The sequence below is a fragment of the Patagioenas fasciata genome, chromosome 19 (assembly GCF_037038585.1).
Source record: "Patagioenas fasciata isolate bPatFas1 chromosome 19, bPatFas1.hap1, whole genome shotgun sequence".
Lineage (NCBI taxonomy): Eukaryota > Metazoa > Chordata > Aves > Columbiformes > Columbidae > Patagioenas > Patagioenas fasciata.
In genome coordinates this window covers 9,276,172-9,303,701 of record NC_092538.1, presented here as the reverse complement: position 1 = coordinate 9,303,701, position 27,530 = coordinate 9,276,172, and the positions used below count along the sequence as shown (strand labels likewise).

Genomic DNA, 27,530 nt, shown 5'->3' with positions numbered 1-27,530 from the left:
TGGTTAGAGGCAGGGACAGTAGCTTGGTATGGGAGGCTGGAAGGACCAGGAAGGAGTGATGCTTTCACTTAGAGACATTGTCCCTATCTAGGTTAGAACTGAGCTCCTGCCTTGGTGTAGCATTGCTGAAATCTTCATCTTCTGGAGGTAAACCTGGTCCTCACCGATTTCTTTTTCAGTCCTTCAGAAGAGGAGGCTGGGGTGTATCTCAGCTTCACTTCTGTTAAAATCAGTCTCTTCTGACTGCTTTAATCCTCCTTTTAAAGACAGCTGGTTTAAATATTTCATATTGGAATAATTGTCAACGCTTTGCAGAATTGCGTCATGTTTAAACAGTTGCAACCTTCCAGGCTCTGCATGGCAAACCTTGTGCTGGGAAACTCAGTATTTTGCTTGTCCTTAGCTAAAAAGCAGATCCGCGAGGTCTCCGGTTCACCTGTGCAGTAGCGAAGACCACATAGGTGGAGAGGAGGAGAATTCGGTGTTTTCCTCTTGGGTCTTGCCCCCCAGGTTTCTGCCTGTGCCGCTTTGTTCCTTCTCAGCGTCTCGGTTGCGCCAGCGTCTCTGCTCGCATGAAGAAGCAGAAGAGCAGGATGGAAAATAGAGCGAGGCAGCGTGGGCCAGCCAGGAGTGGCGTTTGCTGGAATGGTGAACTGGGTCAGAAGAAATAGCAGAGCTGTGAATTCAGCAATTTTCATCCTTTACATCAGGAAAAGAAAAAAAAGGCCTTGTTTTCCCATCCCCCTTGGTGGGAAGGGGTGGGATCTCAGTCTGCTTATGGTCTTGTGGGGCCTGAGCTGTGGGGCAAAAGCTGATTTAATTATCCTTCAAGGCTCTGCCTTTTCCAGTTGTCAGGATGAGTACAGTGTATTCGATACAGAGATGAATCTCCACAGCATTGAATTGTTAATCTTTGCTTTGTTTCTGGGGCAATCTTCTCACTTAATTGTTATGTCCTGCAGATAGAAACAGAAAAATCAGGTGAGGATGGTCTCTCTTTGTTGTTTTCTCTTAGCTTTTCATTTTAGAGACCATTGTCAGGTTGTATGTTAGATTTATAAGCACAAAGAACTAATACCATGGCATTATGCAGCCACTTCTGTTTGGCTCTCTAGCAAGGAAAATGTGCATAAAAGTGCCTGTTTTCCCAAGTTATCACGGAAAGCCTTCTTTCCCCTCCAAGGTTATGTACCAGTCCTGCTATAAAGTTTATTGACCTATGAGGAATCCCACTGCAATTCACCAGAGCGTGCCTTGGTCTGTTCCTGACATCAAAGCCGTCTGCCACCGACCCTTTGTTTTGCTGCTGATCCCCAGAAAAAGTGTTTCTTTCTCCCTGGAGCTTGTTAGGTGGTTGTGGCTGGGGCTGTCGAACCCTCAGCGAACCGGGAGGCTGTGGAGAGGCTGGCTAATTGTAACAAATCCTGGAAAACATGAGGTTGGACACGGCACGGGAGGTGACCCAGTTCTGCCCCTGGCTCGCAGCAGGGCTGGCGTTGATGCTGGGTTGTGCAAGAGTTTGTTGGTGGCGTTTTCTCCAGCTGGGTTGGAGTTTGCTGAGAAGGAATTGGGCCATTTCCCGGCCACGTGTCTCGTTTTGGGAACGGTGACCCCTGTCTGTTGGTCAGGTCTTGACCTGCTTTGGGAAGCGGCAGTATCGGGGTTTGGGTCGGCGTATGAGAGGTGGGCTCAGAGTGGTGGTGGGGACACCCCGTTTCCCATGCCGGGATGAGCGATGCTGAGAGTTCTTATCCAACTTGCCCTGGAAGCTTCATCCGGTGAAAGTGAGCTCAAGAAAAGAGCTCTTTGAACCCAAAGAAGGTTTGGGACCTCAGCACGATCGGCTTGTGGGGGCTGCCTTTTCCTCCACCCTGCGTCCATGTGCTTGCTGCCTTGGTTTGGAGCTGGGCCTTGTGCCGCGGTGGTTCTGCTGAGCTGCCGGGTTGGTCACTCGGGTCTGTCCGCCACTGCTGCCTGTCACAGCCTCTCGGGACCACCGCAGGTGGCCACAGCCTGTAACCAATCCAGAAGCGGGAGGAAAACTCACTCTAAGGTATTACCAAGTAAAACAACCATAGAATCATGTCTTAAGATTGAAGCCAGTTCTGTGTTGCAGTTAGCCTCAGATTTCCACCCCTGCTGCTCTGTTGTTTCATTGGTAAGTATGCTTAACCTGTGCTGTCCTGTATCCACATGCTGCTGGCCAGGTAGAGGGGAGACCTTGTTCTTGCCCTTCTGACAGCAGATTATCCTCAGTAACAGTTTTGCAGCGAGTTGGCTGATGCCGTTTGGTTTTGTAGCATTTTCAGGCCAAGCATCTGCCAGCCAATGTGTCCGGGTGTCTGGGATTTACAGGATGCTTTACACCAACACCCTCTCTCCTATGTCTTTTTCTGAAGGAGAAGCAAGATTGTTTAAACTCGGAAAAGGTGTGTGCGGGGGCGTTTTTTGTTTGTTACAGAATTTTGGTAACTTAAAGTTTCTGTTATTTTTTTGATAGTATCTCGCTGTCCTATTGTCAGATACATCTTAATATGAGCAATTCGAGTTCTTGTGTCCAGTGAGGCTAGGAGGATGTGGTGGCACAAAAGCAAGGGTGGTCTTTTGCATGGAGATACAGTAGTGGGCAAAGCTTCAACCTCTGCTTGTATTTGATGCTCTGATGTGGAGGAACCAACATCTTGAGAGTGTTTTTCTACGCCCGCCCTGCCTTAGGGAGCAGCTGTTGAAGTAAGTGATGTTCTTTAGCAGTTAGGAAATGATGCATCTGCCTTCACTGAATGGAAAACTAGCTCTGCTGGAGGTAATTTTAGTAGCTGGTTCATTTTACTTCTGGGGAATCTGCATCCGTGGGATGAGGGAGTTATTCCCTTGCCAGGTCGCTGATATCCCAGAGGCTGGTTACTGTTCCCAAAGCACTTGGGGTTCCTCGATGAAAGTGCAAAGTATTGCTGTTATTATCGTGGTACAGAAATAAACAGACCCCATAAAATTTTGTCAGGGCCTTCCTACAAAAGACTTAATTGTGCAGAGAGGGCTGGCTGTATTTACTTGTGTGCAATTTCCTGCCCCGGGGAGCTTGAGGTTGTAGCGGACAAAGGACAGATAAAGGCTTGGAGAAGGGACGCGAACATCCGAGCGATTGATGGAGGTGACGCTTGGTACACGTCCTGCTGAGGCCATGGGTTTTGTAGGGTTTTTTCTTCTTCCTTTCCCATGAGGGTCAGTTTACTTATTGCCTTGTTTTGTGCTTTACTGCACATACTGTCCAGCTTAATAATCCATTGCCCTTCTCTGTTCTTAGCCCCTACTGAGATCTTGTCACTCTCCTTTCTGGCAGGAGGGAAAGGTTGTTCTTGCAGGTTGTGTTCCTACCAAACGCTCCTCTTCTATAGTTTTTTCTTTTAAATTTGGACGCAGCGTATACTTTGTGTATTATAAATATTCCAGCTCGCAAAATTCCAGCTTGGTAGCGGCTAACTGTAGTTATTTTGAATCAGTCTCTAAAGATGTGACGTTATTTTGGGGACATTTTAAAGGGAAGAGCCTTCTGTTTGTTCACGTGAACAAGAAGAGCATTTCACTTTGCTGTTATTTCTTAGGCAAACAGAAGCATCTGCTGTTCCAGCGAGAATTGGAGAGGGTTTGTTTGTCTCCAGCCCCCGAGTGTGTTGCAGAGGCCAAGTGGGGAAGGGGCTGCAGCCGACGTCTCGAGCACCGCACCTCGGTTTTGGGGGCTGTGTTGGCAGCGGTTTGGCGGCGATGTTTGCAGAGCCGTGAACCGTGAGGAACTTGCTTTGTCCAGTGGGTCCGATTTCACACGCACTAAGCACCAACTCCTAAAAATCACATCTCCGGGCTACTCGTCGAGGCTGTAACGTGGGAAGCGGCATTGGAATAGCGAAGGCTGAAGTTGAGGTTGTGATTTGTAGGAGTGGAGGATGGCGGTGATGTTTCTGATGCTCGGTTTGGCCATCAGACCGTGTTACAGCCGTTTCTCTGCCTTTTATTGCTGGATCGTTCACGTCAAATTTGTGCAATCCTGTGGGCTGGGCTCTGGGTAGATGGGGTTTGTATGGGGCCGGGTTTGTCTGAAAGCATCAGCACAACTGCAGCGGTGTTGTGCTGCGCTCAGAAAATTAAAATACGTTTGGAATTGCTTCTAATGGCAACATAAATCTGCGTAATAACAGTGGTCTTCTTGTTTTGCCTCCACAGAAATGGAATCGGTTTGGAATTTGCAGAAGCAAGGTAAGGATATTGGAAAGAATACACAAACCGCGTTGCTCTGTTTGTTGGGATGGGTCGTCTCGGTGTCCAGAGATGCCCGAGTTTAGTTCTTCGGTGCCTGCTGGCACTGGGTTGATCCGTGCTTTGGGTCGCTAAGTCGGGTTTACCACAATGGTTGGGGGTTCAGAGAGCAGCAGAGTCTCTAAAAGAGCAATAAAAAGTGCCAGATCAGATGAAATGACTTCTTCCCGTTGTGTATTGGGGGTCCTAAGGAGAAGTTTATTAATGGCCGAGTACTTTGCAGATCTCTTGTGAACATCTGCAGCCACGGGTCTGCAAAGTCGCTTGTTGAAAACTTAGGATTTTGCTTTCTTTCCAGATCCCAAAAGGATAATCATTTACGATGAAGCCATGGATCGCCCGGATCAATGAAGGTAGCAAGACGAGACTGCCTGTTCTAACCTGTCTGCAGCATTTGTGCTGTTCGTGGGGGACAAAAGGCTTTTATGCTCCTTCTAAATCTTCAGTGCAGCAGAGGAACCATACCTAGAATCACAGGATAATATATACAAATATATATATAGTTATTTAAAAATGGCAACTGAAAGTAATTAGACTTCTTAAGGAATCAAAAATTTATTTCAACGAGACTACACACGTGATTATTTAATCTCCGGTACTGAATAGATTTTTTTCTTTTTGTTGGTTTGTTGGTTTTTTTTTTCCGTTTCGTTTTCTTTTTGTTTAAAGAGTGAATGCAAGTGATTAACGAACACAGACTCAATTTACAAGCCCGGTTCTAAAGCTCCTGCTGTCGTCTACGTGGGCCACAGCAACCCACTGGAGAGGCATTTCCACTTGACAAGGTCTCTGTTTCTTGTTCTGTGACTGTAGTGACACACTAATCACAGGGAAATCGGGATGATTCACCATCCTCCATCTCCCCTTCCACCCCCTCTCTTTGTGTGTTTGTTTGGGGTTTATTTTCTTTCCTGTTTTGTTTTCCATTGAATGCTGGAGAAAACGCCTTGAAGTTTGCAGAGTTTGGTTTTATTCCAGAGAATTATAATCCGCATGTTTTGCCAGGATTAAAGCAGCCAATCCTATGCTGGGATATTGTCTTAAAGCATCATTCTTCTGGGGGAAAGACGGTAATGCTGCAGTTCTAGGATGCATGGTGAAGCCGCACAGTTGACCTGGCTCCGGTTACACATTGGACTATTGCAGCTCAAGTGTTGTTTCATTTTAAAGGATAACATGCAGAAATAAGCAACGTGTTTAGGCGTTTAATATGGATAAAAAACCCAACAAAAATACCCGCTGTTCCCACAGTTTAATGCCATTGTAATACTGGGAGCAAAAGAAATATCTGCTTCATATAGGTGCTTCATATTTGCTGTGTCTGTCTCCTAACACTAAATGTGCTGGATTGTTTTTCCCATTTTCATTGGAAAACTGAAGAGGAATTGAGTTCTGCTGCCGTTCACCCTTCTCGAATTATTTTTCTCTTAAAAAAAAAAAAAATTAAAAAAAAGGATAAAAAAGAAAAGAAAAAAAAAAAGAAATGGGAATTGGAATCCTTTTCAATCTGCCCATAGAACGGCAATGGCTGGGCTTCCCGCACCTGCCCCTTGGAAACGCTCTTTTATATTTTACCGCAGTCTGTGTATTTCCGGGCTCTGCTTCTAATGATCTCTTAATAAAAGTATATTTTATTACAAAAAAAAAAAATGGAGGACTTAGGAATTAAAATAATAATTTAAAAATTTTAAAAAAATATATAGAGAGATATATATCCCAAGGAGAGGAAGAGCTTCCCGGCAGCGGTAGAGGAGGCCGAGCAGCTCCGGCGCTGTCCCCATGTCCCATTGCTGCTTGTGTCGCGCGTCCAAACGTCCTGGGGTCTGGTAGATATTCCGGGTTTATTTTGGAAGGTTGGAAGTTCACAGGGTCCGGTGCAAGAGATGGGTGAATGAAGCAAAAATGGGTTTTCTGACCCACCCGAGCTCCACACCCCAGCGCTCATCCTGAGCCTTTGTGACTGGGTAATGTGTATGTGGGCAGTTGGTGTCTCCTAACTTAAACTGGACCCTATGGGGGCATTACAGGAAGCAGATAAGCCCAAAACTCTTGCTTACCCCTTGTGCTTAGATATATCCACTTTTTTTGTTAACTAGGAGTATGTAGCATGCGTTTCTTAATTGTTTTTATCCTTTTAATAAGATTGTTCCTGAACGAGACGCTTAGGTTCATGGTGGGACAACAAAACTTCATTCTGTCCCTTTTGTAAGATGGTTCGCTTTCCGCCCTGCTTAGTTTTTAAAGTTTGACTATGGATTACCTAACTCCATTTTACGTATAAAATACTATATAGTATAATACCGTAGTGTGATACTATATAGTAATCACGTGTTGTATCAGTCTGGGTTCGGAAACGTGTGGTTGGCCAGTTGCAAATAGCTCTGTTTCACCTATAAACTGTCCCACCGTCACAGGTGCGTGTTCACTTTCAGACGTGTAACGTGTTTACAGATGTGCCCGACATCCAGTCCTCCGGCGTTCCCGTTACTTTAATTCTGTCGAGTGTCTCAACCGCTTTGCCAAAAGTCGGAATCACCTCCGGTTCTGCCACCCAAGAGGTGTTCCTGAGCTTTAAAGTGTTAACAAACTGGATGGTGGGTCTGGAAAGATTAAGGTGGAAGACATGTTCTTTTGTTTTTAATTATTATTATTATTTTCCAAAAGCTGATGGCGAATAGCAAAGTTCCCAGTTTGTTTTACTGGCTTTAAGGCTCTGCTGTGTATTTATTTGCCTTGTGTAGTCACTTGTCGCCTTAAGGTCTGGGTTCCATTAAAAGAAAAATACTAAAAAAGGAAAAAAAAATACATATATATATATATACATATATAAAACCAAACCCTGTTTTGCTTCACTGGGGTCCGCGCTGTCCCGTCCGTGGGTCCGCGCTCAGCACTGGCGCGATGCAGAAGCCAAACAGCAATAACGCGGCTTGAGCCGGACCCCGCGCCTTTAGGAGGATCCCAGTCTTGCTGAATATTTGCGGATGCTCACCTCGGCCTGGTCCTGTCTGTCTGTTGATAGCAAAAGAAGTGCTGAAAAAGACAAAAAGGAAAAAAAAAATAACGCAAACCACAGTTCTGAGTGCTGGGGGGGGTTGGTTTGTCCCCGGTGTTCGTCCCTGCTGCTTTTCCTCACCGCGCCTGGTCCCCATGCAGAAACGCCCCCTCTGCTCTGTTTCTGACCATCCTCTCTCTCCAGATGTCTGTCTGTCTGTCCATGCTGTGTGCAGTTAGGAGTCATCTCTCCGAGCTCCCATAGCCCCGGCTTACTGGGTGGTTTTGGGGTAGAGTGTTGCCTGGAGCCAGGAAGAAACTTCCTGGTGTAACTCGCCCTGTTCCTCCCTGAAGTCCTCACACAATTCTTTACTGAGCACTTATTAAAAATATCTTCAGATTTAATCTGTTTTCTGATTATTTTTGTGTAAACTTATAAAAAAGAGAAAAAAAAAAAGTAAAAAAAAACCCAACCTGAAATTGAGCTGTGACTAATTTAGCACATTGAAATAATGCTGAGGTGTTACTGATAAGTCTCATGTTTTGTTTTTGTTTGACTCAGAGTATTAGTACTGTAGCATAAACCAAATAGAGCCTGGGAGGGGGTGCAGCCGCCCCCTTCCCCCGCCCGGGTCTGCACCCCCAGGGGCGCACGTGGGGGGCGAGGAGCTCCGGTGCCTCCCCAGCATCTTCCTGGCCCGAGGAGAGCCAGAGCGCGGTATCTGTGCCATTGTCCTCATTACACTGAGTACAGCAAGTTTGAAAACAAACAAACAAAAAACCAACCCTTACATATGTGTAGTATCAGAAAGTGGCGCTGGGGGTGAGATCGTGAGCTATTTTTTTATGAGCTCTGAAGATACTAATTCAGGTTAAGGCTTCTCTCCCGTTTCTGTTCCCGTTGTGGGTCTGGTGGTCCCTTTTCTCCTGTTGGAGGGAGGACTCCTGCGCAGGCAGGGGCTGAGGGGCTGTTCTTGCTCCTGTGCTCCTTCCCCATGGCTCCTCTGCCCCCAGGTCCGGACCCTTCTCTTTCTACAGGGTCTCGTGCAGCAGAAACTGGCCTGGGAACCCCAGCCAGATCCATCCAGCGCGGGATCTGCCTTCTCGGTGCAGCAGGGAGCGATTTGCCCGCTCCAAGAGATGGTTTAAAAGCTGCTCCTGGTGACGGTGCTTTGGGGACCTTCAGCCTCTCCGCTGGTTCCTGCTCCGCCTGCCTGGGGTTGGCACGGCATGGCTTTCAAGGTTCGCTCGGAGTTTGGGTTTGGTTCAAACCCACCTCAGTTGTTCGCGAAACCTGTTTTCGATGTTAGGAATCTCTCGTCTCTTTGACAAAGCGGGTTTAGCTCCAGGCCACGGTTTCTGTCGCTAACCCGCTTCAAACCGTCGCCCTTTCTGAACTGTAAATCCTTAGCTTGCCTTTCGTAGCCACCGTGAACTTCTTTGGAATGTGGAGAAAACACCCAGTACCCGTGAGGTTGTGGGTGCGCCAGCTATTTGGTAGCTGGGAGCGGGTGTGTTGCTGGCTAAACCAAAAGGAAAATAGGTTCCTGGTTGGAAAAAGAGAGGTGGAAATTGTCCTCAGTTGTGTGTAATTAGTGCTTTTCACCTTCAAGAGAACGTTACGGTAGCACGATAGCGTCCTTCCCAGAGTGGCCGGTGGTGACTCGGGGAGCAGGGTGTTCCCGGGTGTATTTCAGGACTGTGCGTGACCGGTAGTTTTCCTGTGCATCCAGTTTTTCCTCTTGATTCCAAGTTTTCCGTAAATCGCGATGGTGTCCGAAGCTTTCGGGAGTCTCGTCCCTGGGAGATTTTTCTGTCTGTAGGTCCATATTGATTTGTTCTCCTTACAGAGGCTGTTTACAAAGGGAGGTGGTCGAGGTCGGGAGTGGAGAGAACAAGGCTGTGCCTGATTTAAGCTGCTACACGTTTCACACCGGTGCGTAAGGCAGGAGCGGGGCTGGAGGAGCGCGAGCGTGAAGTCGGAGTCATTTTAGCTTTGCCCACTTGTTTTTTCATATGAAAATACCCCCAGCACAAGCGGTTGAGGAGCAGGAACCCGGGCAGAAGAGCCTTCCAGCGCTGCCCAAGCTTGAAAGGTTTGCACAACCCACGTTGCACCACAGGGCAGGGCTGGCTGCCTCGCGTCCTGCGCCGGGTCCCGAAAGCGACACCGAGGACGGGGACACCTGTTGGGGACGAGAGCCCCGCGGTGGCCTCAGGGACACCCGCTCGGGGTGTCCTGTCACCCCTGGCCTTTCCCCAGGGGATGCTGAGCTGGGTTTATCTTGACTGTTAATCAGAAAGCTTCGTATAAGGTGTCCAGAGCTCTAAAGCCATTCTGTAAGATAGCAGTATCCCTTTTCTACAGCCTTATTAATGAGTAGAGTATCTTTAAAAAAATATACAAAAAAAACCCCTATTTCATTTCTTTCTGTGGTATGAAACTTGTGTACTGCGAACATACGACATGTAGGAAAAACACAACTTACGGTTTTCTTAAAAAACGAACAAAACCAACAAAAAAACACCCCCTGTCTGCTTTCCGTACAGTCTTTCCTCAGGTGCTAAATAAGGGTTCCAAAAACGGATACTGCTTTAGGAGTTTCTGCTTTATTCTTAAAATACATATTTTTTTTGCTTAGGTGTTGTAAAGATATTTTAACAAGAATGTTTTTTTTCTTTTTAAAATGTAAATAAGATTGTGTCTTTAATTTTGGTTTTATCTCCTTTTTGTCCGTACGGAATAGTCTAATTTTCCTCTTATCCTTTTGAGAAGGACCCTCTTCCAACCTTCCCTGAAGACATTTCATTAAGTGTTGCTGCGTTTAAGGATGAATCTACAACTGTTCGTTGTCTTGGATTAATGCTGCTGCTGCTGCTATAAGTAACCCTGAAAATCAAGAATGTGTGATGCACTTTTCGTTTTCCTTTTGTTACGTGACCATATAGTTCCTCTGCGGATAGTTGAACCCTCGTGTGACAGCCACTAAAACTGGGGGCGGCGGGGTGGACGAGAGGGGTGACCTGATTTTGGTGCTGACCTACGGGAATTTCTATGCAAACGCAAGCAAAGGAGAACTCTTAACTTGAGAGAACACTGTGCTTTTTCCTTTTATTAGGGTTTTTTTTGTCTTTCTCGCCTTCCTTTTCTCAAGCTGCTATTGGAAGGGTAGCGCAAATCCCTGAGGTTTTCAGCTTCTCCTTCCTCCATGGCCGGTGGTGCAGGAAAGATGCCCGAGTAGCTTGTAAGGTAGAAAAATCTCAGTCGGCTAATTGTCGTGTCTCCGGTTCTAATATTGTTTTCTATTTGAATCTATGGAAGGAAATCGCTCATCTCTGAAAAATAAAAGATCATTTGAATGCTTTACTCAATGTGACGTTAACCAGCAGTATTAATGGTCTCCTTCCTGCCCATACGGAGCGGTGGGTGCCCAGAATTGCCTGTTTTCTGAGGGAAAACCACGTCTTGGGGGCAGAGGAGGGGGTGTCGCTGCACCACGGGGCTGCTGCAGGTCCAGACCCCCTTGTCCCCGTGGGTCACACCGGGCCGTGCGCCCCGAAGGACGAGTTTACTGCAGGAAACCAAGGGAATTTACTTGACTCTTTAGAAAAGATCCTTTAGGACAATAGAGTACCTCTGTAAGGTGAGGGAAGAGCAAGGAAAGTCTGAAATCGTATAGGAAAAATGCTTGGGGATTACAGCTGCCTGGAAAATAGTGTGTAAATACTATAGGCCAGAACTCTGCCTGCTTAATTAGTTTATTCAGCATTGTTTTTTTAATTATTATTATTATTATTTTTTTGCCAGCGTTTGCTCTTCTACGCACACACGAGTGTGTGTACATCTGACTAAACGTGCCTTGCGTGTGTGGTTAGGTTTGCTGGGGAGAGTCTGCGTGAGCTGCGGATGCGAAGTGACGGTCGAGGGGTCGTCACTGTCCCCGTGACGGTCGAGGGGTCGTTACTGTCCCCGTGACGGTCGAGGGGTTGTTGTTACTGTCCCCGTGATGGTCGAGGGGTTGTCACTGTCCCTGTGACCCATCGCAGCGGGGTGAGACTTGGGCCCGAGCCTGTGCAGTGGCCGTCTCACGGTTTGGGGACGATGTCCTGCGGGGTGGCACCTTTCCCTTTCCTTACATGAGCCGTTTTCTGCAACTTCAGAGGGGAGTCGGGAGGAGAGAAAGAGGAAGAGAAGCTGCTTTGCTGTTCTGCAGGCAAAAACAAGCATCGCCATGCTTTGCAAAGCCAGAATAAATGGCGGTCTGGAACCGGCTTTGCTCTGGAGTTGGGGCTCTCCGTGGCACCAGGACCCCGTTACCAGGGGGTTTATTCCCCCTCCAGGTTGTGGTTCTTGTTACCATAGGGTTGTGTTTGTAAGGGAGCAGTAAACACGCTTTGCTTCAAGTTAACAAAGTAGAAACGCCTCTTTGCAGTCAGCCCCTCAGAATGCGAAGCTGTGCAATTCTTGTTTCTTCATCTCTCCCCGCTCGCCCCAACGTGTGATTCCTGTCCCGGTCTTTCTGTACTTCTGCCACTGTAAATGTGAAAGCTTGCTTGCATTATTTTTTAGAATGCATTTTGCACACTCGGGTTTCGCTGAAGCTCCGTGAAAAGGTTAGTTTGAAGCAGATGAATAAAGCTATGCACATGTTTTGAAAGTTTAATTTGTGTCTCATTACCAGAAGTGACTTATCTGCCCTCTTTTGCATTCCCGTGCTGTCATTACCTGCATTATCTTCACCATCTCGGAGGGCATGATGTAAGGTGACAGTTCTTTGCTGACAGCTGTAGCAGGAAACTGCCACTCCTTAGGTTTTTTTTGGTAGCCTATCTTTCTCCTTTGCTTTTTCTGTCTCTATATAGCTATATAAATATATATATTATTTTTTTATTTTAAAAGAGCCTACTTTAGTAATTGAATTGGAGGGAGCGGGGCGTGTGGCTTGTGTTTCGGATCCCTTTGTGCTGTCGGATGGGCGAGTGCCCCTTTTCCTCGAGTGGTCCCGGCTGGCGATGGGGAGGGGACGGCGACGAGCCCGCCGCGGCGTGGGCGAACCGGAGCCTTCTGAACGTCACGGTTACCCCAGAGCACCCTGCCGCCGTGTGTCCCCACCGGGAGGCGGGGGGACGGGCTTCCCCACCGCTTCACTTTGGGTTTGTTTTCACGCGGCGGATCGCAGGTGCCGCCTTGGGAAATCTGTTGTTGGCCTGGAGCCTTCGTGTGCGAGTCGGGGTTCTGTGCTGGGAGAGGTACGCTGACTTTTCTCCTCGTGTTCCCTTCGCCGTGGCAGAAATTTGTACTAACTTGACAGCTTTTTTTCATACAGAACAGGGCTGCTTTTCTATCTACCATCACACGTGTACTTAACACACCTCCAGCGGTTCGTGAGCCTCTGAAGGTCCTCAACTTGTTTACTGGGGGGTGGATGCCCCTCTCTCCCCCCCTCCCCAGAATATTTCAGTGTTAAGGGTGGTGCAAAACACAACCACGAGCTGGGGCTGGAGCCGCCTCCTCTCCCGCCCCCCCGTCGATAAGTTCTCATTTCATTGGGTTTCCTGGTGTGTATTAAAATCGCTGCAAGGGGTTTGTGCTCTGCCCGCTCAGGAGCTGATTTACCTCTGACCCGTGGAGGGGCAGCCCCACTTTGACGTTGATGTTGCGGTGTGCGAGACCACACGGATCGGTAAAGGTGGTCTTTGGGTTTTTCTTTATTATTGTCTTTATTTTCCCTCCCCTCCCCGTATTTCCGATGAGTTGACGCACCCCGTGTGCCCAGCTGGGAACGGCGGCGTTGTCCCAGTGTGAGAGGCTGGAAGGGTTAATGTAGAACCTGCTGTAGCTGCGTCTGGCGCGGCCCCTTGCGCTGGTCTGGGCGATGTCACGGACTGTAAGGATAGGCAATGTCCATGAGCTGTAATGGCATGATGTATCTTTACCAATGATGTCATATTTCACACTAAATGTTTAAAAAAAAAAAAAAACTGAAATTTTGTTTATTCTGCACCAACAGGTCTTCAAAATTTATCCAAATTTTATTATTTTATCAGGAGAAAAAAAAAAAAAAAGAAATTTGTGTAGATGGAATACGTTAAGACAGACAATAAGTGATGTAAATTGTTGAATAAAAATTTTAAAGTTTGTGGGTGTCGGCGTGACTTTCTTTGCGGCGCTCAGGGACCTTCCCTTGGCCCGGGGATGCTGTGTGGGTGACGGCTCCACTTTTAGTCCCTTGGGCTGGTGGCCCTGGAGCAGCACAGGCTGCGTGTATGGGGTGCCTGGTTCTGGGGGGGCTCAGGGGGCTGGGGGGGCCTTTACCTTGCCTGGGGAAGGGGAGGGCAGGAGGAAATTAAGGGAGTGGAGCATCTCCCGTGTGAGGAAAGGCTGAGGGAGCTGGGGCTCTGGAGCTGGAGAAGAGGAGACTGAGGGGTGACCTCATTAATGTTCACAGATATCTAAAGGGTGAGTGTCAGGAGGATGGAGCCAGGCTCTTCTCGGTGACAACCAATGATAGGACAAGGGGTAATGGGTTCAAACTGGAACACAAGAGGTTCCACTGAAATTTGAGAAGAAACTTCTTCTCAGTGAGGGTGACAGACACTGGCCCAGGCTGCCCAGGGGGGTTGTGGAGTCTCCTTCTCTGCAGACATTCAAACCCGCCTGGACACCTTCCTGTGGAACCTCAGCTGGGTGTTCCTGCTCCATGGGGGGATTGCACTGGATGAGCTTTCCAGGTCCCTTCCAACCCCTGACATTCTGGGATTCTGTGAAAGGAGGCCCCACATGGCTGCAAGAGCTGCCATGGCCAAGGGTTTGGCTGCTGTGTCTGTGCGTGTGACACCGTCGGGATGAACTTGCCTCGGTGTCACGGGGCTTTAGTCCTGTGTGAACTGGGCACGGGAGAATCTGATCCCCGCTACCAGGATGTGCAGCTTCAATCCCAAACACACAACAGCAAACACCCACCAAGCTGGTTTATCTTTTTCTTTCAGTCACATTTATTGGCAATTGTGGCAGTTGGTACCGGTGGGGGTTGGTGTTCCATAAGCAGTCACGGTACGAGAAGGGGTGGTTATTTTGGGAGGGGAGGATTAGCACCAAGAGGGAGCCAGTGAGCTTTAGAAACCTTGCAAAGATGTGCTGGAAGGTGGGGAGCTACTGCTGGACACGCCGGATGGATTGGATCTGGGAGGTCTGGGCGTGCGAACCCCACTCCCTCCAGTGCTTGTAGTCTCCTCCGTGGTGGTCGGCCTCCAGGACGTACTGGTAGCCACGGTACCCGGGATACTGGTAGCAAACCCAGCTGGAAGAAAAACAGTCATTGGGTGGCCATGAGGGGACAAGTGGTAAGCTGGGGGGTTATGGGGTGTCCCCCCTCCCGCTGTGGTAGCACAGCGATGGCAGCGAGTTGTCCCCGCTGCTTGCGGCCATTCGCCCATCACTTACGCGCCGTACTGGATCTTCATGGAGCCCACTTCGTTGTTGGCCCAGCCCATGGCCTGCAGCGAGGGGTAGTCGTCACTGATCTCCCACTGGCGGCCGATGAAGTTGTCTTTCTCGAAGAGGGTGATCTTGGATTCCTTGTGATTCTGGGGGGTGGAGAGCAGGGGGTGAGGTGGTTCTCCCTCTCCGGTGTGGATGGGGACAGCAGGACGATGGCTGTCCCTCCCTAGGGCATTGCTCAGGGGGTTTCCTGGGTTGTGTGCGCAGCCTGAGGGTGGGAGGTGTTCAGCCCCCCCAGGGTTGGGGTTTCCAAAGCCTGGGTGTGTGGGGTGCTCAACAGGGTGACGCTGGGCTCAGCCTGGGAGGTGTCAGTGACAGCCGTGGCACAGCTACTGTCAGGCTGGCTGTCCTGAGCTCTGCTCCTGTACAGCTGGCCCAGAAGCTCCCTTAAAAGTTTCAGGAAACAGGACAGCAACAGCAAATCCCGCTGGGCATGGCGGGAGAGCTGAGCTCCCCAAGGAGCCCCTGCCACCTGCAGAGCCCCTGGCACAGCTGCGTTTGCACTTCCTAACCCATTCTCTTGTCCTAGTGCTAATGCCTGGGACATTTTAATAGGATCAGAGCTGCGAGAGCTCCGTTGCAGCCAGGACACTCACAGCGGAGCAGACGGGGCGGAAGGACATCAGGCGCTCGATGTGGTAGGCGTTGCTGCCGCTCCAGGCGTCCCAGCGCGGGTACTCGCCCCTCTCCAGGATGAACTGCTGCCCGCAGAAGCCGGTGTGCTCATAACCGACCCAGCTGCAAAACAACGAAACAGATCAAGGGCTGCCAGGGCTTCCTGCGGCAGCTCTGGACGTCCTGCTCCGGGTATGGATGTAGGTGCAAGGAGGAGGTTGGGGTCTGGTGTTTGCCCACAAGTCTGGGAGGAAAGGAAGCGGTGCTGGCTGTGGGCAGAGCCGCCGGGAGCGTGTCACCACCTCTGGTGCCTGGGAGGCTGCCCACACGGCAGCTCCGGTGTCCCCGGCTGCGGCGGGTGGCAGGGTCCCTCCCTCAAGGGGCCCAGCCTGCCAGGGTGGCTCGCTTTCCCCAAACGCTCTGCGGTTGTAAATGCAGACCGGAATCACTTCAGGATGCCGCAGGACACCCACAGCTGCCCTTCTCTCCCAAAGGCCTCATTTCTTACTTGTTTCTCGCTTACAACCTGGCTCAGCTGGAAAGACCTGAATTCCTAATGCTCAAACCAGGCAGAACCCACCTGGCTGTGGGCAGGGAGCGGTTGCCTTTCCCCTTTCTGGGTCCCTCACTTTGCTGAAAATACAGAGGGGTGAGCGCGTTGCCTCCGCCTTGCAGGACACGTGCCAGAGCCTGCCTGTCCCCAGCGTGGGGACCTCTCCTGAGCACATCCCCTTAGAGAGATTGGGGATAGGACAGCAGAGTGGAGGCGGGGGGCAGAGGTTGGGCTGGAGGCTGGAAGGATGGTGGCACAGGCTGTGCAGCCCACAGACCCCCTGCTTATGGGGTACGTGGGGTGCTGAGGGGTCGAGGGCCTCTTGCCGCTGACCAAAACTTGAGCCCTGATCCTGCGTCCTGTGGTCAGGCTCCCCATGCAAGGTGACCAGCCTGATCAGGAACACGTCAACTGGAGCAGTGAGCTGATTACAGCCCGAGCACGCATGCCACTGTAATCCCATTAGCATTACAAATCCTAAATATAGCAGCACAAATCTATCTCGTCTGCTTCCCCGGCCCCAGCGGGATGCTCGCCGTGGGGACCGCTCCGCACACACGGCGTCTGGGAGCAGCGCGGGAGATGTTGTGCCTGTGCCGGGGAAGATTCCCGTGCGCCGGAGAAGCCTGGATCCCTCCCCACCCCTGGCAGCGACTGGGACAGCCCAGTGCAGGCTGCGGGAAGGTTCTGCTCTGGCTCTGGGCCATGAAAAGCGGTTCTTAGGCATGGTGTTTCATGGGGTCACGCAGGCGGACGGGGATCAGGTTGAGCTCAAGAGCCAGTCACTGAGCACTGATCTTTGCCGCATCCTTGGGCAGCATCTCTGCAGGGCACTGGGGAGCTCCAAACCTGGCTGCTCCCAGACTGCGGGAGGAAGATTTGGGTGATGCCAGAAGTGTTGTCACTGTCCCCTGGCCCTGGCAGTGTCTGTGTCAGTGCTGCCCCGGGCTGGCGGCTCTACCCTGGCAGGGTGGGATCCCCTGTGTCTGGCTTCCCACAGCTGCAGTGCTTGGCTCCAGCTGAGCAAAACCAGCCCTGCTTCACGCTCAGGCACCCCTCACCACACCAGCCCCCCTGGGAAAGCATCCCCACTGCTGGCAGCCCGGTACTCACGCGCCACACTCCACCTTCAGGGAGCGGATGTTGTCGAAGCCGCATTCCATGATGTTGGGACAGGCTGAAGTGAACTCCATCCTCTTGCCCTGGAAGTTTTCTTGGTCGTACACAGTGATCTGGAACAGAGAGCGAGCTGCCGAGTTGGGAACTGCTCAGCAGCATCCCCAGGTGATTCAGCATCTCTTGGGGTCACGCTCTGTCTGGGTGAGAGCCAGCGGAGGCTGCACCGAGCACCCTCTGGGCTGGGACGCAGCCCCGCACGCCTCCGCACGTCCATGCGCTGCTGGCCCCGCCGTGCCCTGCCTTGGTGTCCGGGGAGCCGCACGCCGGCCCCGCTCCGCTCTCCTGCTCACCCCTGCGGAGATCAGTTCCCGGGGCAGCGGTGCCATCCGGAGAGAGGAGCGGAGCCCTTCTGGGACGGGCGGGTGGCAGGGCTGTGGCTGGCGGTTCTCCCGGCCTCTGCTCCGAACGCTCTAGGGCAAAGAGGATTAACGGGGGAAAGGGCGAGGGGGAACTCCCTGGGGGGCTTCGGCTGAGGCTTTCCTCTCCCGCCATGGGTTTCAGTGGGGTGCGCCATGCTTGTGCATGTGCTTCTCCTCTCCCTTTCGGCTCCCTCCTCAAACTGTGTCCCCAAAGCTATTGCCAGACCCCTCGGGGCTGCTCCCCACCTTGCTCCGCTGTGCCCACCGCCCCGTTTGCAGTCCCCATGCCTGCCTGCCCTGGTTGCTCTGCCTGCACCAACTGGGGAGGGCGAACACCAGCGGGCGGCTCTGGGGGATGCTGGAGCTGCCTGGCACAACGCGACTAGTAAGAACAGGGCACGGCTGGGCCAGGGTCCTGCAAAGAGGCTGATGAAACACCCAGGAGGTGTTTGAGCAGGTGGGAGGCACGTTCCCATGGGCAGAGAACAGAGAAACCCTGATTTCTGTGCTCCCCCCGCCTCGCTGCCCCCTGTGCCCCCCATGACTGGCTTTGCCGCTCTCCCTGCCCCACACCTGCGCACCAGGAAAGGCAAGATACAGGGGGTGCGAGGACATACCTTCCATGGGCCCATGGGGACAGGCAGAGGGTTTGTCTGAGCCATCTTTGCTGCTGGAACGGTGTCTGGAGAAGGAAAGAAACACTGTTTGCTCTGCACCCGCTGCCCATGGCGCCTGTTCTGAGGCAGCTGTGCTGCTGCTGGGGACAAGGCACCCCAGTCTCAGCAAGACCCTTTTGCTAGCCGTGAGTTGGGGTGGGGGCACGGCAAGGAGCTCTGGGGCACGTCCAACGCAGGGTGCTCCCTTCTCGCTGCCACGGTGTCCCTTCCCTCCTCCCAGGCACAGCACAGAGCCCTCACACCCGATGGGGCACCGTGCCCAGCTCCCCGTTCTCCTTCCCCGAGGCCAGACCATCGCCAGCAAAACCACCCCTGAGCTGAGATGGGAGCTGCAGGTTGGGCACAGGCTGCCCCATGCCTGGCAGTGCCAAACAGCCCCGCCTGCCCCCCTCTCCCTGCACTGGCACCCATGGTGAGCTCCCATGGGTGGCCGCAGCTCACGGTGGGAGATGCCAACCGCTTGCCATCCCCGGGGCCAGGCGGGTGCCCGGGGTGGGGTACCCCGTGATAGAGGGGCTCTCAGCCACCCTGGCTGCCAGCAGGGACATGTGAGCCTGTCTTTTGCCACGGGGAACGGCGTCGGTCCCTCTGGGTGTCTTTTGCCACCAGGCAGGAGGAAGGGTGTCTGCCCGGCCGGCCGGCGGCAGCGGGCAAGGTGGGAGAGGTGCGAATGGGTCCCAGGACTCACCTAGCTCAGGCAGTTACTGCTGCTTCGCCCATGTAATGTTTGCCTACTTCAGCGGCTCAGCTTTTATAGGGTGCTGCTGGCCGGGAGCTGGTGCCAGCGTTTGCAGAGCCGTCAGCACAATGCTTGCTCTGGCATTGTCCCGCTGATCCCCAGAGATTTCAGCTGCTCATCCCCATGGTCTGAGCCACATTCTTAGGGAAAAGGATAAAAAAAATAATTGATGATAATAAAAAAAAAATAATCGGGCCGGCTGTTTGCACAGATAATCTTGGGCACAAATGACTCAACAGTTTGACTGCTCTGGCATTTTCCAGGGGCAATGCACCGCACCGTCATGGGGCGAGCGCGGGGCTGGCCTGGCCCTAGCGCTGGCTGGCATGGGGGACGGAGCAGTGCCCTCCTGGTGCGACCTGGCGGGCGGTGGGCTCCGCTGGGTGGCCACCAGGCACTGCCGTTGTCCACGTTGGTGTGGACACCCTCCTCCCACCGCAGCCTCATGGCGGGCAAGGGGGCCTGCAAGGCTGCTCCTCCCCACGGCCATGTCCCCATGGCCACGCTGAGCCCTGGTTCGTGCCCCCCAGCTCCACACAGCGCTGCCACCACCATGCTCCTGTGCGTGGGGGGAGCCGCCATGGGCCTGGGAGGCCTCAGGCCTGCGGTAACCATGGTAACGAGGCACCCCTAGCCCTCAGGCATCGCCATAACCATGGCAACCAGGCCCTGCTCCCCCTTCCCCACGGCAGGGCCCCGGCGGGGTGGGTGCTGCAGGCCCGGGGTGCCATGGTGGGTGCAGGCCCGGGGCCATCGGGGGTCACGAGGCGAGCGGGGCGGCGCGGGCTGCTGCCTCAGCGCATGGCTGCCGGCACAATGCGCTGCCCGCGTCTGACTGCCCCTTTTGTCTCCCCGCCGGGCGGCCGGCACAAAACAAAGCGCCCCGTCAGCGCTGCCCGCGGCACAGCCTGGCGCCCGGCCCGGGGGACACTGACGGGGCTGAGCTGCAGGGACGGCACCCACCCAGCCCAGCCCAAGGGGGTTCAGCGGGGTACCAGGGGTCCCCTCCACATGGCGGGGGGAAGCCGGGGCTTGTGGGGCCTTTCCCCTCGCCGGCTGCTGCCATGCACTGTGCCGGAGCCTGGGCGCTGCACGGGGATGGGGTTGGCGGAGCTGGGGGATCACTGGGAAGCAAAGTGGGGCTACACCCCTGAGGCCTGACACCGGCTCCAGGCTGACTGTGCTGCTATGTCCGAATAAATGTGGGGTCAGGGAAAGGGAGAAGGCCCACCTGCCCTCTGTGGGGCTGCCAAAATATGGGTCTGCTGGCAGGAACACTCCTGCAAAGCTGCTGGGCACCCTCCCTGTGCGCCCCGCCATGTGCACCCCTGGCTGCAAGGGGGATGCCAGGCTGGAGCCCGTTCCCCGGCTCCTTCCCGTCACTCAACATGCCCTGGTCGTGGCTTTGGCCGCCCCGGTGGTGCGGAGGCTTTGCCAGGAGCCAGTGCCACTAGAGGGAGAGCTCACCCTGAGCAGGCTGCGCCGCAGCCGGCGCATGCGGGTGTGCGGCATGTGCAGGGGCTGCACGGCGCCACGCACCCCCATACACCCCACATGGGCACCCAGCTCCCCTTGCGAGGGAAACACCTTGGCTCTGGCTGCAAACGGTCCCTGGAGGAGCAGCCATCCCAGGCCAGGAACAGAGTGGGGGGAAAGCCGCCCTGAAGACCCCAGGTCAGGCATGTCACCCTCAGCAGAGAGCAGGACCCTGGGGCACGACTCGGGGCATGGTGGGCTCCCCATCCGCTCTCCCAGCTCACACCAAGCCCTGCTGGTGGGGCAGGTCACCCCTGGGGAAGATCTGGAGGGACCTGGGGAGCTGCTGCTGTGACGATGCTGTTGGGTCCACGGGTTGTCTGGAACAACCGGTTTTTCTAGATCCCAGAGACTATAAAAAAGCAGTGACCTACTTAGGGAACCCCGCGGTGCTGCAAAACAGATGCTTCCCAGCCCAGCTCGGGGCCCTCTCTGCTCCGGTCAGCCGTCTGCACCTGCCGGGCCACCACGGAGCACCGCTGGCACCGGAGCTCTGTCCCGCTTCTCCCTAGAAAGCTCTGGGCAACATGGAGACTTGCCTTGTGTGGGGGTTTGCTGGTGCCTGTGAAACCTCGTGCCGGGGAGAGAGCTGCTCAGGACAGCCCAGTCCCGGGAAGGGACTGATTTTGGACGGGATCTTGTGGGCATGGGCACCTGAACACCTTGCTGGGCAGCAGGAGGCTGGCCCTGCTGGGTGGCTGCTCGTGGCAGGGCTGTGTGAGACACCGGGGACCCCACGCTGCCCCACAGCTTGGCGGTTCCAACCGGCATCAGTCCCACCACTGCCTGCCCGGTGTGATAAGGAAGCAGGAACAGCCACGGGCTGTAACCGGCTGTTCACCCGCCTGTGCCGCGGAGGCAGGATGCAGGCACAGTTGCACGGTGTGTCCCCTCGCCAGTGCAGCCAGAAAACCCTCCTGGCAGCGGAGCCGGGACTCTGGCTCCCCTCCAGCTCACCCATCCCCATCACTGCTCTCTGGATGGCTGTGGCTCCCTGCGCTTGGTGCCACATGCCTGGGACAAAGGAAAGGGTGACAAAAGCAGACGGCGTCTGCCGCTGCAAGGGCCGCATTTCCTCCACCACCACGTCCCTCAGCCCAGGGCACAGCGTAGGGCTCCTTGCACGGCTCCCAGCTTCCGCTCACCATGCTCCTGCATGTGTGCTGCTCTGCTGCCACATCAGGGCCGTGTCCTGGGCACGTGTTGTAGGCTGGAAATCACAGGCAGCCCTATGTCTGTGAGGGTACAAGGGCTTGTGACACCCGGGCAAGTATGTCCGAAGAGCAGGGGGTGAAGCCAGTGCGATTCCCAATGCTTGTGGAGGAGACGTTTGCTGCTGCAGAGCTGCTCTGTGCTGAGGGCTGGACAGTGGGAGCTTCTGATGGCAATGGAGGATGTCCAAGCACAGAAACTGAGGGGCTTGCCCTGAGTTCGTCTGTCCTACAGGCAGTTGCCACTGCCCTTCACGCTGTGTGAGGCTGGGGGGGGGTGCAGGATTTTAGCTGTATCTGACTGACCCTGATGTGATGTCCCGAAACTGGACATGAGTGGAAGAGGTGCAGCAGAAGCTTTGCGGCTCTTGCTGCTGAGCTCTCTGAGAGATGCTCATCATTAATGACGTGCTGTCTCCTGGCCAAGGCAGCTAGGAACCATCCTGAACACTCTGGCTGCTGTGTGCTCACAGAACTCCCTGGGGACAGGCGGTGTGGGGAGAAGCACTGGCCACAGAACAGCTCTGCAGGTCCACCACATCCTACTTTGTGTTCCCAGGCTGTGCAGCCACCGGTGGGGACCGGCCACGCTGCTCCGGCAGCCTGAAGCTCTCCCCATGGTGGATCAGGCACGACTCCTGATCAGATCCTTCTGAAAAGGGGAACCCCGGGAGCGTGTGTGCATGGTTGCAGCGCACAGGGCTGTGTGTGCACCAGTGTGAGTGCACGGCATGAGAGTGTGTTTTCCAGCGCGTGTGTGTGTTGTGATGCCCGGTGTGTGTGTGTGTTGCAGGGGTGTGTTGCTGTGTGCTCACCGGGGGTGTGAGCACACAGTGTGTGTTTGTGTGTGTGTACACCAGCTGTTCTAAAGTGACTGTGCGTGTGTTCCCGTGTGCGTCGCGGGGTGTGTGTGTGCGTGCACACCCCACTTGTGTGCACACCCGAGAAGGTGCGCTGCAGGGTGCACCCCAGCTGCGTGTGCACCGGGGGTGTGTGTCACACCGGTGCGCCGGTCCCGTGTGCGCACCCGCAGTGTGGATCTTGGGGGTGCGCTACGGGCGGGGCCGCGGTGCGCACCGGGGCTGCTTATCGCAGCGCCCGAACGTTCCCGGCTGGGCCGGACGCCGCCGTTCCGTGCCGTTCCGTTCCATCCCGGGCCGATTAATGCCGTGCCACCCCGCCCCGTGCCGTTCCGTGCCGAGCGGAGCCGCGCCCGGCGCGGCGGGCGGCGCGCGCAGAGCCGGCAGTTCCCGCCCCGGTGCGGAGCCGCCCCGCCCCGCGCCGCCGCCGGGGCCCGGCACCGCCAGCACCGGGCCCGCTCCGCCGCCGCTGGGTGAGTACCCGCCGCGCCGCGCCGCCGCCGCCACCGGTACCGGCCCCGGGGCAGGGCCGCGGGCACACAGCGCCCGGTGTGGGCCGGGCCGGGCTGCGCCTGCATCGCCCCCCGGCCGGGCCGAGCCGGGCCGTGTCCGTGCGTGTGCCCGTGTCCCCGCCGGCGTTGCACAACCGGTGCGTGTGTGTTCGCGTGTGCCCCCCCGGTGCTGCTGCGGGCTGTGCGTGTGCGCAGGGCCCGCTGTTGTCTGGCAGCGCCTGTGCTTGTGCATCGCCCGGTGTCTTGCAGTGTCTGTGTGTGCGTGTGTGTATGTGCATGTGTGTGTATGTGCATGTGTGCGTGCATGTGTGTGCCAGCCCCACTGTGTCACCTTCTGCTTGGCCCGCGTCGCGCTGTGGGCTCTGTTTGTGTGTGCCCCCCCCGCCCGTTGCATTGCAGCACCTGTGTGTTTACAACACACTGCGGGGTGCTGGAGGTGTCTGCACCCTGCCAGGGGTGGCTGAGGGTTGTTGTGGGGGCAGCTGTGCCCACAGGGTGGGCATGCACCCTCTGTGGGGACAGCCAGCCTGTCCCTGCAGGGTACCCCATGTGGGGTGCCCCAGCACCCGCCGCAGGGCTCCTCAGGGCTGGTCCTGCTTCCAGGGAGAAACCACTGGCCTGAGCCTTTCCCGCACTGCCGGGGAATTGCATCCGAACCCATTACCCGGCTCACCATTAACTGCATCGCCACCAGGGCTGGCAGCACTGACACCTGGGTCTCTTTTGGGTGACACAATGGGGGTGGGTGGCCTTGCAGCAGGCTGGGCTGGGGGTGTCGGGGGCTCGTGGGGCCTGTGGCTGCCACGGCGCCTGCCTGCATGTTCATTTGCCTGGGGAGGAATATATAGAGCGTCGGGTGAGGGCTGGAACGCGCGTCCAGAAATAGTGTGGTTTCCAGCCGGCCTGTGAGATGCAAATCTTCTGGTCAACGAGCGCCGGAGCTAAACTTAGGGCAATTACAGAAAAGTCTGGGCCCACGGCGGCTGTACAAGGGTGTGCAACGGCCAGCGTTGCCGCGCTCCAGGCTGGCCCTGGCACCCCGGCACTGAGGATCCCCCACCCAGCAGCGCCTACCCCCCGTTCTCTGTCGGGAGCCCAGCGTTCCTGCAGCGCCTGTGACAGCCCTGAACTTTGCCCGCTGACGAGCCACAGCTCAAGCCGTCACCTTTGCTGTGGGCTGGGCCATGTGGGGCGTCAGGCTGCAAGTTTGGGGCTAGAAACAGGCAGTGGGGGAGGGACGTGTCCGATGGCGACAGGGCTGTGACCCACCTTTCCTCCCCACAAGCTGGTCACTAAATTGTCTCCCACTTTTGCTCCCACCCAGCAGAGCCTGGCAGCGATTGCTGCCCTCCCACCTCTGTTTTGTAAGGAGACTCAGGCTGTTTTATTGTCTGGCTTTGGGGCGAGGTGGGTGCTTTCACCCCATGCATGCACCCTGTGCACCGTCCCAGCCTCCACCGCTGACTCGGGGTGACACTTTGAAGCCAGGCTGGATCCTTTGCTGCTTGACGTGGGGTTCCTGTGGCAGGAGGACTCAAAATCCTGCTTTGGAGGAAGCCTGGCGGCATATCCCGGCTGTGACTCGGGTAAACCCGGAGTTGTTTTTCTCCTGACGAAGCCCAGCATTGTCCGTAAGGCCAGGCAGTGCAGAAGGGTTTGGAAAACCCCTACATTTCCTTGTTCTGCGGAAAACATGTGTCTGGCAGGGAGGCGAGGAGCCGTCACGCAGGTCACCCCCCTCTGCCCTGTATGAGGGCCGGGCTGGCTGCTGGGCATTGCTGCAGCGCTACCCACTCCCTGGCATCGTCCGGGCACAGCCGGGGTGCCCCAGCACGGTGTGCACAAGGAGGCGGCAGCTGCCAGCTCCTGTGCCAGAGCGATGAGTGAGCGCGGCCCTACCTCCGGCACCGCGGGGAGGGCAGACGGCCGGGAAACTTGCGCTGCAGGTCCCTGCGCAGAAGCGTGTCGGACGAGATTGCGTCTGGGGAGGGAAGGAGAGGCCTGGAGTTTCAGTGAACGCCTTCCTTCCCGCCTGGAGCTCCCGGCGCCCTGGCAGGGGGCACCGGGGCGAGTTGCGTCCCCCTCTCCCAGCTCCTGCCTGGGGGCTCCAGGAAGGATTTTGGGTTTGGGTGCCTCGATTTGGGTCTTCCTTTCTGGCAACTGGCCCTTTCAAGGTGACATCTGTTGTCCCCTGCCAGCCCAGGTGTCACAGCAGTGTCCTTGCATGTGTTCCCGGGCACAGCCGGTGCCTGCAGGCTCCTCTCCCTCCCCTGTCATGGCTCATGCACGCCACTGCCCCGAACACGCCTGGCGCTGGGTAATCCCAGAGCGAGCCTGGGCTGAGTCCGGGAAGGCGCGTTGGGTCTGATTCAGGAGCAAGAGACGCTCGGCAGCCGCCTCCAGCTCGCGGCGTCAGGCTGCACCCATCCGGCATCCCCGGTGCGTGCCGTGGTGGGAGCCTCCTCGGGGAAAAGGGAGGAAACCCGGGGATGCCAGTACAGGGGCGATGTTGGGGTGTTCACCCCAGCCCATGAGGCTCCTGTGCCCCCTGTACTGCTCCTGCCAGCGGTAGCCTCGCGTGGGGCACATGTGGCCGGGCCACTGGCTGCTGGCGCTGCCTGATTAACGATGCAGATGGTAACGCTTGTTCCCCCTTTTTGTTGAGCGTACAAAGGCTGGGAAGGAGCTTGTGTGCGGGGGAGAGAAACCACCGAGGACAAAGAGCGCGCCTGCTGCCCGCCTCCCAGCACCGCGGCTCTAACCGGCACCTGCCTGGGGAGCGGCTCTGCTCCCGAGGGTCCCCCCGACTCAGGAAGGGGTCCTGGCAGCCCCCTCCCTGCCTTGGGGTAAGCATGGGGTGCTCCTGGGGGTGCAGCCCTGTCTGCATCCCTCTGGCAGCACTGCTTCGGGGATGCCCAGGCAGCTGGGGGTACCAGTGGCACATGTCATGGTGGGGGGGTGGGGATGGGTGTAGGTTGTTCCCTCCCTGCTGTTGTCTGTGCTGAGGCCCCAGCACCACCGTGGAGTAGCCGATGGAGAGCAGCCCCCACCATGGAGCAGCTGTGGGGCCCTTTGCCAGCAGCACCTGCTGCAGGTCAGGGGAAGGAGGCTCAGGTCAGCAGGTCGCCTGCAGCCGGCGTTTCTGGGAGAGGAGGAAGGAGCTGGCTCGTTTTCACGCGTTTTGGGGTCCTAAAGCCCAGGTCCTGGCTGTGGGTCTGGGCAAAGCCCTGGGTGCTGCAGGGGAAGGCAGAACAGGCAGAGCTGCGGGGCTGAGTGGTGTGGGCAGAGCCTTGGCTGCCCCTCTTGCCGAGGGCAGGAGGCTCAGCTGGTTAATGTGGCTGCCTGGCCATGCTGCGTACCTGACCCTGTCCCTCTGACAGATCCCCTCACCGCCTCGGCTGTATCGCACACCTGTGCTGTGGCTTGCAGAGCCCTGTCCTTGCCTGCCGTGCGGCCGGGTGTCTTCTGGGCACGTGCGCTCCTGTCTTGGCCCTGAGGGACGTCAGGGTTTGGGCAGTCCCTGCCGTCCCCTCAACCCATGTGGCTTTGCCAAGGGGAGGCCGGGTTCCCCGTGTCCCAGCGGGTGCGCTCAGGGGCAGCGGGGACCGCGTGCCTTTGCAGGGAGGTGGCTCAGGCAGTGGTGCTGCAGCACTGGTGCTGCGCTGGAGCTGAGGTGCAGCTTGGCATGGCACAGCATGGCATCCATGCACCCCAGGGTGCCCGCAGAGCCTGCGCTTCCAGCGTGGGCAGCTCTGCCCGTCCCCATGGGTTACCCAAACCTCATCCCCGCGCCCATCGGAGAGCTCTAAAGCAGATGCTTTGAACGCAGGGAGTTTTCCTGTTGTCCTTTGTGCCGAGGTTAAGTTCCTGCGCGGCTTCCTGCCCCGTTATATATAGCTGTCAGCCCGTCCCCGCGGTGCTGCCAGCCGCCTGCTCCGGTTTGGAATTGTTTATTGGCAACCTGAGTGCTCCATGGAGGTCGGGGGGGTCTGGTGGGCAGTGGTTTCCCTGGGGGCAGACGAGTCCCATAGCAGCCCCATGTGGGGTGAGGCTGTGGGTGCCCCCGGGCGCTGGGTACACGCAGGGTTTTCGGAGAGGCCAGGGTTTCTGCCAGGCTGCAGTTTTGCCACCGTCTGGGTGCTCCTCCCCCGGCACGGGATGCCCGAATGAAAGAACGACTGTTCCTGGAGGTCGCCAGCGGCGTCACGAGTTTCTGTGTCGCCCTGGCTAAAAATAGACACTTATCAGTGTTTGGGAGGGATGTGATTTTACAGGTTCCTGTTTATTAGGACAACCTTCGCTTAGGGACGTGTTTCCAGCTCCCTCCCCGGTGGGGACAGTGCCCCCGGCTGTCCTGCACGTCTTTGCTGTGGCTGGGGCTGGGACAAGTGGCAGAGAGTCCTCTTTCTTTGACAAGGGGTTTTTCAACCAGCTTGATGTCTCCCCAGGGACGGGCAGTTTTGCCTGGGGAGCATCCCTGCCA

The 27,530-nt window shown here is 55.6% G+C and overlaps 3 protein-coding genes across 15 annotated transcripts in view; 2 read left to right on the top strand and 1 right to left on the bottom strand.

Moving 5' to 3' along the window:
* NUFIP2 (nuclear FMR1 interacting protein 2) overlaps positions 1 to 13,445 on the top strand; it is a 42,020-nt gene extending 28,575 nt beyond the window's left edge. For both annotated transcript variants that reach the window (XM_065852868.2, XM_065852867.2), the window contains 2 exons: positions 4,219 to 4,251; positions 4,610 to 13,445. In XM_065852868.2, coding sequence (XP_065708940.1) covers positions 4,219 to 4,251; positions 4,610 to 4,662 — 86 coding nt within the window. In that variant the 3' untranslated portion in view covers positions 4,663 to 13,445. The remainder of the gene's footprint in view (positions 1 to 4,218; positions 4,252 to 4,609) is intronic.
* Positions 13,446 to 14,289: 844 nt separating this feature from the next.
* Positions 14,290 to 18,189, bottom strand: CRYBA1 (crystallin beta A1). 2 transcript variants are annotated; one of them, XM_071816950.1, is made up of 6 exons: positions 18,130 to 18,189; positions 17,444 to 17,563; positions 17,088 to 17,206; positions 15,403 to 15,544; positions 14,750 to 14,892; positions 14,290 to 14,606 (listed from the first exon to the last, which is right to left on the bottom strand). In XM_071816950.1, the coding sequence occupies exons 1-6, from the start codon at positions 18,172 to 18,174 to the stop codon at positions 14,459 to 14,461; spliced, it is 717 nt and encodes a 238-aa protein (XP_071673051.1). In that variant the 5' UTR covers positions 18,175 to 18,189; the 3' UTR covers positions 14,290 to 14,458. The 2 variants fall into 2 exon arrangements, with proteins under 2 accessions (XP_071673051.1, XP_065709374.1); XM_065853302.2 differs by lacking the exon at positions 17,444 to 17,563.
* A 4,672-nt stretch (positions 18,190 to 22,861) lies between these two features.
* The window catches only part of MYO18A (myosin XVIIIA), a 36,590-nt gene continuing 31,921 nt past the window's right edge, over positions 22,862 to 27,530 (top strand). For 9 of the 11 annotated variants that reach the window (XM_065853029.2, XM_065853026.2, XM_065853027.2 and 6 more), the window contains exon 1: positions 22,862 to 23,008. The gene's annotated coding sequence lies outside the window, so the exon portion shown is untranslated. Of the gene's footprint in view, positions 23,009 to 25,749; positions 25,894 to 27,530 lie in introns of those variants that run through there. The other 2 variants (XM_065853033.2, XM_071817044.1) reach the window with 2 other exon arrangements.